The sequence below is a fragment of the Aquarana catesbeiana genome, linkage group LG04 (genome assembly GCF_042186555.1).
Source record: "Aquarana catesbeiana isolate 2022-GZ linkage group LG04, ASM4218655v1, whole genome shotgun sequence".
In the NCBI taxonomy this organism is placed as follows: domain Eukaryota; kingdom Metazoa; phylum Chordata; class Amphibia; order Anura; family Ranidae; genus Aquarana; species Aquarana catesbeiana.
In genome coordinates this window covers 641695507-641713029 of record NC_133327.1, presented here as the reverse complement: position 1 = coordinate 641713029, position 17523 = coordinate 641695507, and the positions used below count along the sequence as shown (strand labels likewise).

At 44.2% G+C, this 17523-nt stretch overlaps 1 protein-coding gene across 1 annotated transcript in view; it reads right to left on the bottom strand.

The window, feature by feature from the left end:
- Window positions 1-17523, bottom strand: part of LPGAT1 (lysophosphatidylglycerol acyltransferase 1) — a 180919-nt gene that overhangs the window by 15037 nt on the left and 148359 nt on the right. The window contains exons 6-7 of the mRNA XM_073628412.1: window positions 12877-13003; window positions 3841-3947 (exon numbers count right to left, since the gene is read on the bottom strand). Coding sequence (XP_073484513.1) covers window positions 3841-3947; window positions 12877-13003 — 234 coding nt within the window. The remainder of the gene's footprint in view (window positions 1-3840; window positions 3948-12876; window positions 13004-17523) is intronic.

Sequence of the window (17523 nt, the reverse complement as noted above, 5' to 3'; positions counted from 1 at the left end):
AACTGAAGGACAAATGTAGCTAGAATCTGGTAAACCACCTTTAGCCTAAAATGGTTGACAAACAGGAAAGTATATCATATCAATGAGCACAAAGTTTGAGTTATTACTGAAGCTTTTGAATTGAAATACAGTGGGGGAATTATTCGATCCCCTGCATATTTTCTAAGTTTGCCCACTTACAAATAAATTAAGAGAGTCTATAATTGTTATCATAGGTATATTTTAAATGATAGAGACAGAATATCAACCAAAAATCCAGAAATAAAACACGACACAAATGTTATAAATTGAGTTGCAGTAATATAAGTATTTGATTCCCTACCAACCAACAATAATTCTGGCTCCCACAGACTGGCTACAGTATGTGCTCATGTGGTACACAGGTTAGTCCCATCAATTTAAGAAGGTGCTCCTAACGAAAACTCGTTATGTGTATAAAAGACACCAATCCACAGAATCTTTCATCCATTCCATCTTTACCATCATGGACAAGACCAAAGAGCTGTCAAAGGATGTCCGGGACAAGACTGTAGACGTGCACAAGGCTGAAATTGGCTACAAGACCATCAGTAAGAAGCTTGGTGAGAAGGAGACAATTGTTGGAGCGATTATTCGCAAATGGAAGAAATACAAAATAAACATCAATTGCCCTCAGTCTGGAGCTTAATGCAAGATTTCGCCTTATGGGGTAAGGATGATCATGAGAAAAGTGAGGGATCAGCCCAGAACTACACGGGAGGAACTTGTGAATAATCTCAAGGCAGTTGGGACCACAGTCACCAAACAAACCATTGGTAACACAATACGCTGCCATGGATTAAAATCCTGCAGCGCCCGCAAGGTCCCACTCAAGAAGACATGTACAGGCCTGTCTGAAGCTTGCCAATGAACATCTAAAAGATTCAGAGAAGGATTGGGAGAAAGTGCCGAGACCAAAATTTAGCTCTTTGGAATTAACTCGACTCGCCGTGTTCAGAGGAAGAAAAATGCTGACTATGACTAACAACACCATCCCTACAGTTAAGCACGGAGGTGGAAACATTTGTTTTGGGGCTGTTTCTCTGCTAAAGCTACAGGCTGACTTTGCCACATTGAGGGGCCAATGGACGGGGCCATGTATTGTAAAATCTTGGATGAGAACCTTCTTCTCTCAGCCAGAACACTAAAGATGGGTCTTCCAGCATGACAATGACCCAAAACATTCCACCAAGGCAATAAAGGAGTGGCTCAAGAAGCACATTAGGGTCAGGGAGTGACCCAGCCAGTCTCCAGACCCTAATCCTATAGAAAATTTATGGAGGGATCTGAAACTTCAAGTTGCCAAGTGACAGTCAAGAAACCTTAAGCCAACAAGGGTTTCTCCACCAAGTACTAAGTCATGTTTTTTTTTCCTGGGGGATCAAATACTTATTTTTACTTACTGAACTGCAACTGAATTTATAACATTTGTATCGTGTGTTTTTTTCTGGATTTTTGGTTGATATTGTGTCTCTACCATTTAAAATACACCTTTGATAAAATATGATAGACCCTTAATTAATTCGTAAGTGGGAAAACTCACAAAATCTGCAGGGAATCAAATGGTTATTTTTCCAACTGTACATGTATTTCGGACCCTTCCCATCCCAAGGGTTTGTGTCTGTTTTCCTGACAAAAAATAATAGCCAGCTTAGCGACCCATCATTTCTCTATTGCAATTAAAGAGGTTTTAACCTTAAAAAAAAAAAAAAAATCTTCCTTTAAAGCCGATTAAACTGCACAGTTCTTGTGCTGTCTAATCTGTCCTTTTCTATGCTGTTAAAAAATGGTAGATACTGCCTGTTCCTGTATCCCCCCTATGTGAACTGACCATGATAATCATGGCTGCTGATCAATGATACTGTGGTCAGTTTATGTGCCTCCGTCATCCTGCTGTGGTAGAGTCTCTCCTCTATCCCCCTCCCTGCCTGGCAACTCCTAGTGTGTGAGCGATTTCCTCCTCACCCCTCTCCTTCTGCCGCTATTAGCAACTGGCTGTAAAGTCAGAGTAGGATTACTGCCAGCCCCTCTGTTCTAATAAGGTATACCACTACACAGTGTAAATGTTTTTCTAAAATGATGCCACTAAACACTTTATTTCAGATTGCCTCTGTGCAGTCATGTGACCGCCTGCCGCTCTCCTCCCCGATGTAAGGACTACAGTGGGAGGAACTGAGCAGACAGCACAGCAGTCATGTGACCTCCCAGGTGACGTCAAAAGGGAGTCTCAGCCCCCCCCCCTTCCTCCTCCACTGTGGCCATTAGATAGGGAGAGGAGAGGGGCAGGAGGTCACGTGACTGCATAAAGGTGATCTGAAATAAGGTATTTAGTAGGATCATTTTAGCAGAGAAAAAAAAATTAATAAAATAAATTTACACTGTGTATTCCTTTTTAGAACAGAGGGACTGACAGTAATCCAACTCTGACTTTACAAAACTTTAAGCAACACAACTAGCGCATCTCTCTGCTTTCTCCTCCTGTCGGAATGTTCCTAGACATTATACGTACATAAAGAACTCATGATTTTGCCCCCTCTGCTACCTGGTCCTCTCCTAATCTTCGTGCTGCTCTACAGGGTATTACAAAAGGCTAATATCAGGACAAATTTAGCAATTTATACAAGTTGCACTTAAAGCAGAATTAAAGTGGTTGTAAAGGCTGAAGGTTTTTTACCGTAATGCATTGTAGGCTCCCCCAGCCTATTTCTTTCTTTAATTTTTTTTTTTATTAGAAAATGAAGTTTTACAAAAAAATGTAAGCCATAGAGCAGAACTCTAATGTCAAAGTATCTGAAAGTGGTATTAAACCCAAAAACAAACAAAAGAATATATTGCAGTTTACCAATCATTAGAAGTGTGGCTGCATTTGTTTTCTTTTTTTTAGGCTTTTTTGCCCTCTGTTTTCACCTGGTGTAGCTGTATTATACAGACACCACTCTGGCTGAATGAGCAAGGGAATGTTAGATGTACTAGCAGATTTAAATACAGTAACAAATTGAAGCTGAACTTCAACTAATACTTTTTACAGCAATTTTTTTTTCTTCCCATTTTGGGATAAAAGTTTTATATAAATAAAAACTGATAATTTTCAGCACCCCTGCCAGTGTTAAATGGTTTATCTCAATACTACAACTGCAAGAGAGCTTTTCTGTTGAAACACAACAGACTTACTGGCTGAAAATAGAAAGAAAAAAGCCTAAAAAAGGAAAACAAATGCAGCCATCACATCTAAGAATTGATAAGCTGCACTTTGAGTTTAATACCTCTTTAAAGTGGTTGTAAAGTCACAAGGTTTTTTCACCCTAATGCATTCTTTGCAATAATGTGAAAAACCTTCTGTGCAGCAGCTGCAGAGCCCCCCCTTTTTCTTACCTGAGCCCGATCCAATCCAGCGATGAGCACGAGCCCAGCGACTCCAGCCGCTCTCTCTCTCTCTCTCCAGGAGACATTGGCGGCTGCTGCTGTCAATCAAATCCAGTGCCATGGGAGTGGGGGGCAGGGCCAAGTCCTGCTATCTGTGTCAATGGATGCAGTAGCAGGACTCAGGAGCGCACCCGATAAAGAGGAGGAGCCAGGAGTGCTGGCAGGGCACCCCGGAAGAGGAGGAACGGGGCTGCTCTGTGCAAAACCATTGCACAGAGCAGGCAAGTAAAGGCATGTTTGTTATTTTTATTAAAAAAAAACAAAAAAAACTTTACAACCCCTTTTAAGCTTTTTAAAGATATGAAAGCTTATACAAGACATTTGCATATGACATAACAGACCTAATTTTTGGTTGATCAATCCTTTAATTAAAAATAAATAACCCAAACATCTCTATACCTGTTTCATAAAAGTGTGACAATAGATCTTCTTTTTCAACAAAACGCTGATATAACCAATCTGTTAATTCTTCTGTTTCCATGGGAACCTCTTTAATGGGATAGATTCTGTTTGAAGGTAAAATGACAGATCAGGGAAAATGAGCTGTACATTTACTTTTTCAAATCAACAATTTAGTAAAAAGTCAAACACAAGACTACTTAGTCTCTTTTATATCTCCAACAGCATTCTAATCATCATCACAGTTCTATAAAAGGAGAAAACTAAAAGGAAAGTTGCACTGAAATAAATATGTCAGTTGCCACTGCTGATTTTATAAAATGCTTGCTGCCTGGCTGTCTCAGGTTTCACCTTCACACCTTCTGGGTCACCAATCTAACAAATATACAACAAATCCATGCAGAACTGCTATTCAGCTTACTGGTGCTGAGTCAGGGACTCAATGAATTGATGTTCTAGAATTAGCATGGAAGCCAGACAGCTAGTATTTTTGGGAGGGATCAGTAAAAGCAGCCCACATACATTTTAGCATGGATTTTTTTTTTTTAAATTGTGGTAATTTAGGACACTCCCATAAACTGGCAGGCATCTTTCTGTGCGTGACACTCAAAAATACATCCACCTGTTTTCTGTAGCACTGGGAGGCACCAATGCTTCCAATGTGAGTGGTAAGTAGCATTTTCAGAAGAAGGAGAGGTCATCATTAGCAGCCTCCATATATCTTTGTGCAGGATTCCTTTACCACTGCAATACTGGGCACTTCTACCCCCCTCCAGCCCAGGCCAATTTTCAGCGATGTCGCATTTTGAATGACAATTGCGCGGTCAATGCAACACTGTACCCATATAACATTTTTATCTTTTTTTTTTTTTCCACACAAATAATTTTCTTTTGGTGGTAGGCCAAAATGTATTCTGCTACATTTCTTTGGTGAAAATAACCCAAATCAGTGTATATTAGTCTGTAGAAACTTTATACAGTCCATAAAACACACACACATATATATATATACATAAAAAATAAATAAATAAATTGATCAATCCTGATGTACTGATCCCATTTCTTGAGGCCCAAAAACGCCAGTTGAGTACAAATATCCCCCACATGACCCCTTTTTTGAAAAGTAGACAGTCCAAGATATTTAGTAAGCTGCATGATTCGTTTTTGAAGTTGCTGTGAATTTGATTGTTCACAGCTAATCACATGGTACAGATGGGCTGTGATTAGCTCTGTCTGTAACATGTGATCACAGTGACCAATCACATAGATCAACCCAATAGTAAATAATGGATGGCATGAAAGAAAGCCATATATTGTGTACAAATTTCATGTGATTTAATGTGATTGGTCACAGCGATCACATAGTACCAGCAGCGACCAGTACACTGATCAGTAATTGGTCAGTAAGTGACAGTTCGCACCACAGTGTGGCCCATGGGGCGCATGCGAGGCGTGCTCCGGGAGGACGTCAAGGCATCTGCCCAGAACACTGAATGTCCTGCCTGGCTATTATTTGACTTAAGGCTGGTTGGGAACAGGTTAAAGCAGGAGTGTCCAACCTGCGACTCAAGATGTCTATAAATGCAGCCCAACACAACATTGTAAACTTATTCAAAGAAAAATTTTTTTTTTTTTTTTTTTTTTTGTAAAAACGCGTTTACACTTGGCGAAGAAAAATGTGACAGTGCCTCTTTACTTGACTTTTAGAAGTTTTATCTTCCCAAAGTAAATTATCCCACTTCACAATTACTCCTTATTCAGGTCATCAATTTTCGGCAGCACCTATATTTGGGAGCAACTATTTTCAGGGATGAATCACAGGAAGGGCAAAATTAACCACTTGCTGACTGTCCACAGTAAATATACATCATTACTTTGACGTTATATACCGGTGTCATCGCTGAAGCTAGCTGTCATAACCCCAGTATCTTTTTTTACTGAGGGCGATACAGCATCGGACACAAGTGGTCCCACGGGCGGATTCCAATGTGTCCCAGGAAGGTCAAAAGGTTGGATTTATGATTTGTATCACTTTTTTTCACACAAATAGAACTGTCTTTTGGTGGTATTTGACCACTGGGTTTTTTATTTTTGTTATATAAAACAAAAAAAGACTGAAAATTTTGAAAAATAAACCCACAGTATTTTTAACTTTGAGATAAAACATGTCCAATAAAATTTAAAAAATGTAATTTCTCCATACACTTATGCCGCGTACACACGGTTGGACTTTCCGGCATACTTGGTCCGGCGGACCAGAGTGTGCCGGACAATCCGCCCGTGTGTGGGCGGCGGCGGACTTTTCCGGCGGACTTCTTCCCAAAAGCCCGCCGGACCTAGATTTGAAGAAAGTTTCAAATCTTTCCGTCGGACTCAGTTTCGGGCGGAAAGTCCGCTCGTGTGTGTGCTGGTCCGACAGAAAGCCCGCTCGTGTGTAGGCTGGTCCGACGGACCAAATACGACACGAGGGGATGGTATTGCATCTCGCGCTCGCTGCAATAGGAAAAACAAATCTTCCTATTGCGGCGAGCGCGGGGCATACCAGGCCCTTAGGTCTGGTATGGATTATAAAGGGGAACCCCGCTACGCCGAAAAAACGGCGTGGGGCCCCCCCTAAAATCCATACCAGACCCCGATCCGAGCACGCAGCCTGGCCGGTCAGGAAAGGGGGTGGGGACGAGCGAGCGCCCCCCCCCCTCCTGAACCGTACCAGGCCGCATGCCCTCAACATGGGGGGTGGGTGCTTTGGGGGAGGGGGGCGCCCTGCGCCCCCCCCCCCAAAGCACCTTGTCCCCATGTTGATGAGGACAAGGGCCTCTTCCCGACAACCCTGGCCGTTGGTTGTCGGGGTCTGCGGGCGGGGGCTTATCGGAATCTGGGAGCCCCCTTTAATAAGGGGGCCCCCAGATCCCGGCCCCCCACCCTATGTAAATGAGTATGGGGTACATGGTACCCCTACCCATTTACCTAGGAAAAAATTGTAAGTAATAAAACACACTACACAGGTTTTTAAAATATTTTATTAAACAGCTCCGGGGGGGGGGATCTTCCTCCGGCTTCGGGGGTCTTCTTCCGGCTTCGGGGGTCCCTCCGCTTCATCTTCTCCCGGCGTCCGGTTGGTTCTTCTCCGCTCTCCGGCCTCTTCTCCCGGTGTCGCAGGTCTTCGGCCGGCCCCTCCGCTCTCTTCATGTAGCTCTATTGCGAGCGGAGGTCCGGACTTCTGGGCTTCTTGGCTTCTTGGCTTCTTGGCTTCTTGGCTTGGCTTCTCTTCTCTTCCCCCAGATGTTGACACGACGCTCTCTCCGGCTGGACTGGTTTCTGAGGGCTGCGTTGTGACTTATATAGGCGGAGACCCCGCCCCCATATGATGTCACAGTCCCTGGGCATGCTGGGACTGTGACGTTTTAGGGGGCGTGGTCGACCACGCCCCCTAAAACGTCACAGTCCCAGCATGCCCAGGGACTGTGACATCATATGGGGGCGGGGTCTCCGCCTATATAAGTCACAACGCAGCCCTCAGAAACCAGTCCAGCCGGAGAGAGCGTCGTGTCAACATCTGGGGGAAGAGAAGAGAAGCCAAGCCAAGCCAAGAAGCCAAGAAGCCAAGAAGCCAAGAAGCCCAGAAGCCCAGAAGTCCGGACCTCCGCTCGCAATAGAGCTACATGAAGAGAGCGGAGGGGCCGGCCGAAGACCTGCGACACCGGGAGAAGAGGCCGGAGAGCGGAGAAGAACCAACCGGACGCCGGGAGAAGATGAAGCGGAGGGACCCCCGAAGCCGGAAGAAGACCCCCGAAGCCGGAGGAAGATCCCCCCCCCGGAGCTGTTTAATAAAATATTTTAAAAACCTGTGTAGTGTGTTTTATTACTTACAATTTTTTCCTAGGTAAATGGGTAGGGGTACCATGTACCCCATACTCATTTACATAGGGTGGGGGGCCGGGATCTGGGGGCCCCCTTATTAAAGGGGGCTCCCAGATTCCGATAAGCCCCCGCCCGCAGACCCCGACAACCAACGGCCAGGGTTGTCGGGAAGAGGCCCTTGTCCTCATCAACATGGGGACAAGGTGCTTTGGGGGGGGGGGGGCGCAGGGCGCCCCCCTCCCCCAAAGCACCCACCCCCCATGTTGAGGGCATGCGGCCTGGTACGGTTCAGGAGGGGGGGGGGGCGCTCGCTCGTCCCCACCCCCTTTCCTGACCGGCCAGGCTGCGTGCTCGGATCGGGGTCTGGTATGGATTTTAGGGGGGGCCCCACGCCGTTTTTTCGGCGTAGCGGGGTTCCCCTTTATAATCCATACCAGACCTAAGGGCCTGGTATGCCCCGCGACGGGGCTCGCAAGGTGTCAATCTAGCCGATAAAAGCGGCAAGATTGACATCCTTTTCTAGTCCCGTCGCACCTGAGTCACGTTCAAAATGAACGGACTTGTCCGTGTGTGGGCAAGTCCGTTCATTCTGAAAGTCCGCCGGAACTCCGGCGAAAGTCCGTCGGAAAGACGGGCGGACTTAGCCCGCCGGAAAATCCCGGCGTGTGTGGGCAAGTCCGTTCGTTTTAAAGTCCGGCGCACCTGGCGGACAAAGTCCGTCGGAAAGTGTGCCGGACCAAGTAGGATAGAAAGTCCGCTCGTGTGTACGCGGCATTAGGCTAAAATGTATTCTGCTGTCTGTGGTAAACAAAATGTCAATAAATGTATATTGGATGGTTTGTGTGAAGTTTATAGCATCTACACACTATGGCAGTGATGGCGAACCTTGGCACCCCAGATGTTTTAGAACTACATTTCCCGTGATGCTCATCCACTCTGCAGTGTAGTGGAGCATCATGGGAAATGTAGTTCCAAAACATCTGGGGTACCAAGGTTCGTCATCACTGCACTATGGTATTTATACTAAAAAATTTTTTTGGTTCTTTTATACTGGTGATCAGCGACTTATAGAGGGACCGATTAGTGTGGTGGGTAATCTGACATGAACTGTCACTTTGTGGGAACCGACTGACATGGACATCACCAGTGGCTCTAATCCAGTGATACTATACACGGTCACTGTACTAATGACACTGGCTGGGAAGGGGCTAACATCTCAGGATAATCAAGGGGTTAAGTGTGTGCCTAACAAGTGTATGGGTGCAATCTGTGCTTTTTTTTTTTTTTTTAACTAAAAATCTATTCGGTTCTTCGCCCCATTTGCAGGGAAAAGAAACAAAGATTGTTCCCTCTGTACAGAGCCCTGGGCTGTGATTGGACACAAGTCTCAGTCATGAATCATTCGCCAGGACCTGCTGACAAAATCCCACAGTGTCCAATCACAGTGGAGGACGTTGGAAGCAAGGGGCGACCTATAGATAGGTCACTGTTTCTGTAGGAGCTACCAGTTCGCAGTACAACGCAGGTAGGCGGTCCTGAGGTGGTTAAAGAGTATTTATACTTTTGCAACCAAATTAGGATAACACCAACTTTATATTTACTACATGTTCAACTTCACATAGCATAAACATAAAACAATGCTTAGATTTTATCTGGTTATATCTGTTACTATATTATTATTATACAGGATTTCTATGGCACCAACAGTTTATGCACGCTTTACAATATAAAAGGAAAAAAATACAGTTATAATACAATAAAATACAAGAGGATTAAGAGGGCCCTGCTCAGAAGAGCTTATAATCTAATAGGGTGGGGCAGATGGTACAAAAGGTTGTAACTGTGGGGAATGAGCTGATTGAAGTGGTAAAAGATTAGTTGGAGACGTGATAGGCTTAGGCACATTGCGTGCTTGGGCATTCATTTCAATGGCCAGAATAAATTAATATTCTGGCCAATTAAATAAACAAACAGCCAAGTGCTTGATACGCTTAAATGCGTTAAAAAAACAAACAAACGTGGCTTTAGGTGTGTTGTTGACGCTGCTTTTCTCCTATCAGGAGAAAGACGTTTAGAATAGCTGGGCAAACGCCAAACACCCAAGTGTGCATGAGGCCTAATTGTTAAGCGGTTATCCCATACAATAATTTGCCTTATCCTGAGGCCAGAAGGCAGCAGTTAAAGCCTGAAGCAAACCCATCCATAAAACAAGTTTTATTTACGGCACGTGCCGGAAATGTAACACTCCCATTGGTTGTGCTCTCAACCAAACTGTCAAACCATCCAATGGCTGGTGTCATAACTGATCACATGTGCAGCATCATGGTAGTAGATTAAACCACTTCCTTGGCTGAAACCGAAAGTGGGGTTTACTTAAATTTTAGTAGCTATATTTTCCAAAAAAACACCTTCAAATGAGCAACATTAGGCCACATGCACACTGGATGTGCTCCCAGCTCTCCTGAGCGCCTATTCACTGCCTGGAGAAAAGCAGCATCTAAAATGTGCTGTGTTTTTGTAAACGCATTTAATTTTTTAAACAACTACTTATTTTTTTACATATATATACAAACAGAACATAGAACAAATATCTACAAAAAAAAGAAAAGAAAATGTTGCGTTAATTCATTTACTTGGCCAGTATAATATTTTTTTCTGGCTACTGAAATGAATGAAACGCTCAAGCACTAAACGCGCCTAGGGTTAAGACACATATACACGCATTTAGGCACTGCAAAGCATTTATTTCTGCCAAAATGTTGCTGTTCCTGAACGTGCTGACAATGGGTTTTTTCTGCCTCTAAATGCCTTCAATGCATGGACACATGCATGGGGCGGGGGGGTTTACTAAAACTGGATCACTCAATCTGGTGTAGCTGTGAATGGTTGCAAATTAGCTTCTAGCTTCAGCTTGTTCAATTAAGCTATGACAAAACGTGGTAGCCAATTGGTTTCTATGCAAATCTGCACCAGATTTTACACTCTCCAGCTTTAGTAACTCAACCCCATAGGGTAACATTAAAGTGGAGTTTCACCCAAAAGTGGAACTTCTGCTCATCTGACCCCCCCCCCTTCCAGTGCCACAAGGGGGGGGGGGGGAGACAGGATACCGGTCTTTGACAGATATCCTTTCTCACTTCTGGGAGCCTCAGCCGCGGCTATTGACGTCATGGCTGGGGCTCCCTCCTCCTACCCCTATCGCCGGGCCAGTAGGAGAGAGGAGCGGGGCCTCGCTCATGAGCAGTAGGGTTCCCAGCGTGAAGCCGAAAGGCACTGCCAGGTACTCTTACCCGCAATAGCACCCGACAGCTGATGGAAACATCAGATGCAGTGCCGACACCGCTGGACTCCCGGACAGGTAAGTGTCCTATTATTAAAAGCCAGCAGCTGCAGTATGTGTAGCTGCTGGTTTTTAATTATTTTTTTTTTTGGGGCGTACCTCCGCTTAAAAAGGAGTTCCGCCCCGTAGCTGCTGACTTTTAATAATAGGACACTTGCCCGTCCTGGAATCCAGTGATGTCGTCAGCCCAGCCGACGGCTCTCGGGTGCTGCCACCGCCATTTGTACTAAGGGAACCTGGCAGTGAAGCCTTTCGGCTCCAGCCGGTTTCCTCCTGTGTACGCGTGGAGAGCGCCATGCTTTCTGAATGGCCTGGCACCAGTGAAAGGAGGAGGGAGGGCGAACTTCCAAGTGATCCCGATGCGATCAAAAACAGGTATCTGTCCCCCTCCCTCAAAAGGTGCCAAATGTGACACCGGAGGGGGGAGCTGATAAGTGGAGGTTCCACTTTTGGGTGGAAGTCCGCTTTTAAGGGGCGTTTAGAGGCAGAAAAAATAAAAAATGGCAGATGCTCATAAAAGTGGAGTTTTTAGTGCCCAATGTGCATGAGGCCTTAATCGAGGGGAACCATTTTGGGACCCATTAAACAGTTCAGCCCAAAAACAAGATACAACATTTTTGTTCTCACAGGAATAGGTGTAGAACTCAGGTGGCAACAATGAAAGCTTCACCGAAAAGCCAAGCTTGGCACAACCTTCTGAATGCAGAGGGAAGTCATCCTGAGGGTCCGAGACAGAAGAGGAAGAGATAAAAAAAAAAAAAGACAAGCCGACAGAAAGAAAGAACTGAATGACACAAGTTTGCGTTCCACACCAGAACTCCCGATCCATTGCGGTCTTTCAAATGTAAACATGGATGGGAAATACTGTATTTTTTGGTTAGTCAGTACTTGCAAGCTTTGGTGTTCCCAAATAGTACAATGCATAGCATAATAAATTTACTGCACATACTTTACTAACATTAGCGTACAGCTGAAGTTTAGCTATGTATCAGCTTGGACCAATACAAATATGTATGTGCTCTACAAAAAAAAAAAAAGTGTGGATGTGCCACACCTGGCTGATCCCCTTAGAAACTGAAAATCACTGTAGCTCTCACAGTGATTGCCCGTAGCTTCTGCGTAGCTCTGCCCAGAGCTGCCTTGCTGCTTACTGAACACAGGAGGTTGCTTGCTCAGAGCAGGCTGAAAGCAAAGTATTCTATGCCTGGACATGGTGGAAAGGCAGGGGGGTGTAACACCACAATCTCATCCAATCAGTGAATGCAAAGTGTTCCCTAAGAGCTCAGCTGTGAAATGATGTAAGAGGTGTAGCCTTCATCAACCTGAGAAAGAATCCACCGGCATGGGAAGTTTACCGTAGAGAACACCATGGACCAGATGGTCCCCAGCAGTCTATGACCTTCAGAGGCCGGGTGGGTAAACACTGCCATGCATTTGGCTGGAAAGGCTGAGATCGCTTTTTTTTTTTTTTTTTATCTCAGTCTTTGCAGGCTAGAGGAGAGCTGTCGGGGTCTTATATGCCCCTGACATCTCTGTAAAGAGGACCTGTCATGCCCTACTCATTAAAAAGAGATGTTTACATCCCTTTTTAATGAGTAGGGCATGACAGGTCCTCTTTACAGAGATATCAGGGGCATACATTTCTAGCAAAAAAAAACGATTTTTACATGTAGGCGAGGAGTGCCAGAATTGGGCCGGTATGGAAGTGGGTAAATCTTTAAACTAACGGGCTGCAAAGGAGTGAGAGGACCGCATGTGGCCCAAAATACACCTATTTGACTTGCTTGATCTAAATAACCCAACTCATTCTCCCAACAATATTAAAATACTAATACCTGTAGTACACATGAGTGACAGTAGGGGGCCGGTAACCCAGAATCCAAGTCTGAATGTCCATTGGATGTGCATTAGGGTATCCAATTGTAACGTCAATCACCCACTGTAAACCTTTTGGCTTTCGATCTATAAACAGAAAACAATGGAGGAAAAATTAACTGAAAGAAATATTATTGTTTATAGTATATATGTGTGCTTACCTGTCCTAGCAATTCTCAAGTATAGAACAAATGCTTGATTATATGGAGATCACTCATTATCAGTCTTAAAAGGCAAGTTCACCTTTGTACACCACTTTTTTTCTAAATTCCAGCTCCCTTATGCACCAATATAGCATTCATGTATTTTTTTGCAACAAATATCTAAGCTTTCCATTAAAATTTACAGTCACCTTTCTTGTCCTAAAACCCCGTTTCCATTAGTAATGTCTTTCTTCCTGATCAGACTGTAGGTCATGACACAGGAAGGAGGTTGACCAGCAGACCTCATTAGCACACACCCTGCATCGTCTACCCTTCCATTCCCAGGTGCACGTTTTTAAAATGAAATGCAATCAGTGATCACCCATCTCACTAAATACACAATATACAATCAGTGTATAGTGTATGGCCATCTTTATAAACTTAAAAAAAACTAAAAGTATAGATTTTCAGCCAGCTCTACCTAAAAATGTATACCATCATACAGTATGTATGCCATGGGTGCAAACTTTGAAAGAGACCTTTCCAGAGAAAAAGAAGGAAGCCATTCCATTGCTAATGCTAGTTCATTGGCTGTCATACCAATCCTCGTAATTCAGTACTATAAATCACTGACCCAGACCAAGCATGCAAATAAGGACTTCTGACATGGCTGAGTTTTTCCTATTGTAGGCAGTTAGTCAACAAATAGCCCAGCAACTGCAATTTCCAGAAGTGGTTATAGAAAGTATTTTTAGGTATGCAGTGAGCAGCCCGTCTCCACCCCATTTCTACCCGTCTCTAGGGCAGTTCCCCAAACTATGCCCACCTGAGTGCCACCTTCACAAGCTGTGCAGTGTCGGAATGCCATATGTACTATTAAAACCTAGCAAGTGTTCAGTCCACTACACTGTCAGCATCCAGTTAGTATATCGTTTTCTTCAGGATGTCCATGAACACATACCGATCCATAGAGTGCCACCATTATAGCTGTGTCATCAGCCACTTGTGGCAAACCTCAGAGTAACTACTAAAAAGTTATCAAAGAGTTATTAAAGAGATGATTGTAGTAAACCGCAGTCCACTAAAAGCAGGCAAGTAATCACATTCCTTTAGAAGTTCCCACTATCCAATGTGAGTCCACCATCCAGAGAGAAGAAATCACCACCACTTGTGATTAAAGATAATAACCGCACTTACTGTACCAGCTCCCTAAGCTGACAAAGCAGCTAACCGCTTATGTTAAACAACACAGCATCCCTCTATGGATATCACAGCTCCATCCATCCATCCATGGTCTTCTCATCACAGATTCCACTCATCACTGGAGCTACAAGCTGACGTCACGCCGCAGTCTCCGAGTTGACGGCTATTGGAGTAAGAGCACTACTGTTTTTGATATGTACTGAGCTTTTGGATGCTTTTATAAATCTTATCTGCTTGTGAAGTTAGTTTAATTAAATACTACACTATATCTGGCCTCTCCTGGTATTTCTAGCTTTACACAATGAGCGATCTCCTTCCCATACAGTGCTGTGATTCAGACTCCCCCTAGTGGTACAGAGTGGAAACTATGATGAGATGACCATAGACGAACAGATCTGTCATAGCCATAGAGGGATGCTGTGCTTAACATGAGCTGTAAGCTGCTCTGTCAGCTTAGTGAGCTGGTAAGTGCGATTATTGTCTTCAATCAAAAGTGGTGGCGATTTCTTCTCTCTCTGGATGGTGGACGCACCATAGACGAACAGATCTGTCATAGCCATAGAGGGATGCTGTGCTTAACATGAGCTGTAAGCTGCTCTGTCAGCTTAGTGAGCTGGTAAGTGCGATTATTGTCTTCAATCAAAAGTGGTGGCGATTTCTTCTCTCTCTGGATGGTGGACGCACATTTGGATAGTGAAAACTCCTAAAGGACTGATTACTTGCCTGCTTTTAGTGAACTGCTGTTTATTATCATCTCATTAATAACTGATAACTTTTTAGTATTTATACATACACTTAGGCGCTGCAGTTTCGATTTTTACTGTGTTTGAGGTTTGTAGATTTACCTATTGCCAGCTGCCTTATATTATCATTTCTAGTGCTGACGATTCCACATACAGAAACTTTAGAGTAACCACTTAAAGCGAAATTCCGACGCCCCCCCCTCGCAATAAATAAAAGGTCAGTAGCACATGTGCTTTCTGAAATGCCGGCGGCGGGGGAAGGAGGCGAGGGGCTGAACTTCCGCGTGATCTCGCCGCGGTTGAGATCTCTCGGAAGTGGGGACAGGTACCTGTCAAAAACAGGTACCCGCTTCCCCTCTGAAAGGTGCCAAATGTGGCACCAGAAGGGGGGGGGGGAAGCAGATAAGCGGAGTTTCTACTTTTGAAAAATCTTTTTATTGGTTTTAAAGAGGCAGTAAACCTTAATGGGTTTTACTTCCTCTTTTTCCCCTGCAAAGTAAAAGCATAATAGGCTAGTATGCATCGTATACTAGCCCATTATGTTGCACTTACCTGCACACGAAGGCCGCAATGTCCCCGCTGGTGGCCATGTCCATCTTCACCCCTCTTCCTTCCAGGGCCGTGGACTCCGGCTCTATGACTGGCCAGGGGCGCGGGAGTCGACGGTCAAGACACAGGCCCTTTAGAAACGGCACGATCATGCCCTTTCTTCAGTGCACATGCACAGATGATGTCGGCGCACGCGTATATGGTAAATATCTCCTAAACCGTACAGGTCTAGGAGATATTTCCAGTACCTACAGGTCAGCCTTATTATAGGCTGACCTGTAGGAAAAAGTGGTGTGTAAGGGTTTACAACCAATTTAATGATGCAGACAAATAACCAACGTAAAAACGGAGAAAAACACAATGACCCACACATGGGTGCTACAATAATTCACACATCAATAAAGTGAAACAATGAAAATACCTGTGCGGAACACCTTAAAGAAATAGGCGAGGCCCCTATAGACAATCATGTATCGGAACAAGCATTTTCAAATTAACCCACATAACCTGGATAACTAACAGTGTGAATCCCGACAGTAAGACAGACGTTACCCAAGTGGAGTTTTCACTTTTGGGTGGAACTTCACTTTAACGACCGCTCGCCTGCCTGCATTGTACTGCACATGGGCTGCTGCTGTAGACAAAGCTACATACTGATACGTCGCTGCCTACTTCGAGTTTAGGGCACACGCATGGATGCTGATAGCCGGCTCCCACTATGACTGTACACAACAGGAGCTTGTCAGCAAGTCCCAGCCGATGATTCACAGCTGGAACCTGCTGATCTGCTGTGTTAATTAACAGCTGAGAGCTCTGTGTTGACATTCAACACAGAGCTCTGCACAAAGGGAGCAATCTGTCAGTTTCTCATCCCTGCAAAGCAAGAAGACATACATAGGATTTAAAGGGGATACATTTTTCTTGAGCTTTTCCTGCGCTAAAGTGCCAATAATATGTTTTTTTTTTTTTAAAACTGTCATTTTTAGTTTTCGGCCAAGTGCATCCTACATTTTCGGTTTTGGAACCAAAATTTCCATTCAGTGCGCCTCTAGTATTTAGCAGTTTATATTAACATTTCCATGTTCTGTGCACTCTGGGAGACCAGATATCATGAATGCAGGGTCCTGGGTTTAGTAACACTTTAAGCGAAGACCCTACTAAACTGTACATGCATTTGTGAATGTTTGGGGTCTCTTTTTCTTAATGTGGAAAAGCAGAGATCTATAACATCCAATTTGTGGCTGCAATGAAAAATGCTCATGCTTGATTGGCTCCCCGTCAATCTTCCCTAGATGAGCGCTGGGTATTCTCCAAGCTGGGACATCGTATGGGCACGGGAGGGGGTGCCGCTTTCTCGAGAAACTCCTCACGGCTCTTATTCGGCTATTTAACTATCGAATACGTAACCTAAATCTAAAACATTTCTCCCAGATCATTAATATTTAATAGACAGGGACAGCTGGATGCACTTTTCGCTCTTGCTCTGCATTCCTCAGTAAATGAACAAACAACAGAAACCCAAACATTTATATTGAAGCCGCATCTAATCCTTTGCAGAGCAGGCCAGCATTGGCACATCTGAGCTCCGGCACTATTCCTGCTCGCTGTGCGTACGCGGCCTAAATGGCTCCTTTTGGTAGATTCTACAAAAATACTGTCAGCTGCAGCCAAGTTGTGCTTTTCTGCTCAATGCCAGTTTGGCCCCCATAAAGACAGATTGAGATGGAATTAATCTATGTAGGATTATTAGATGTAATGATCAATTTTACTTAATCAGATTATATTGTGTGCTTTGTGTAACAGATTTTTCCATACAATGTTAGCAGATGACAACCCTGGGGTTAAAAAATTCTGAACATTTTTTAGTAAATTGCACAGATCAATACCAATTTAGTCACATGGATTAAAGTGTTACTAAAGCCTCTATTTTTAAAAACTAAAACAAACATGCCTATACTTGCCTGCTCTG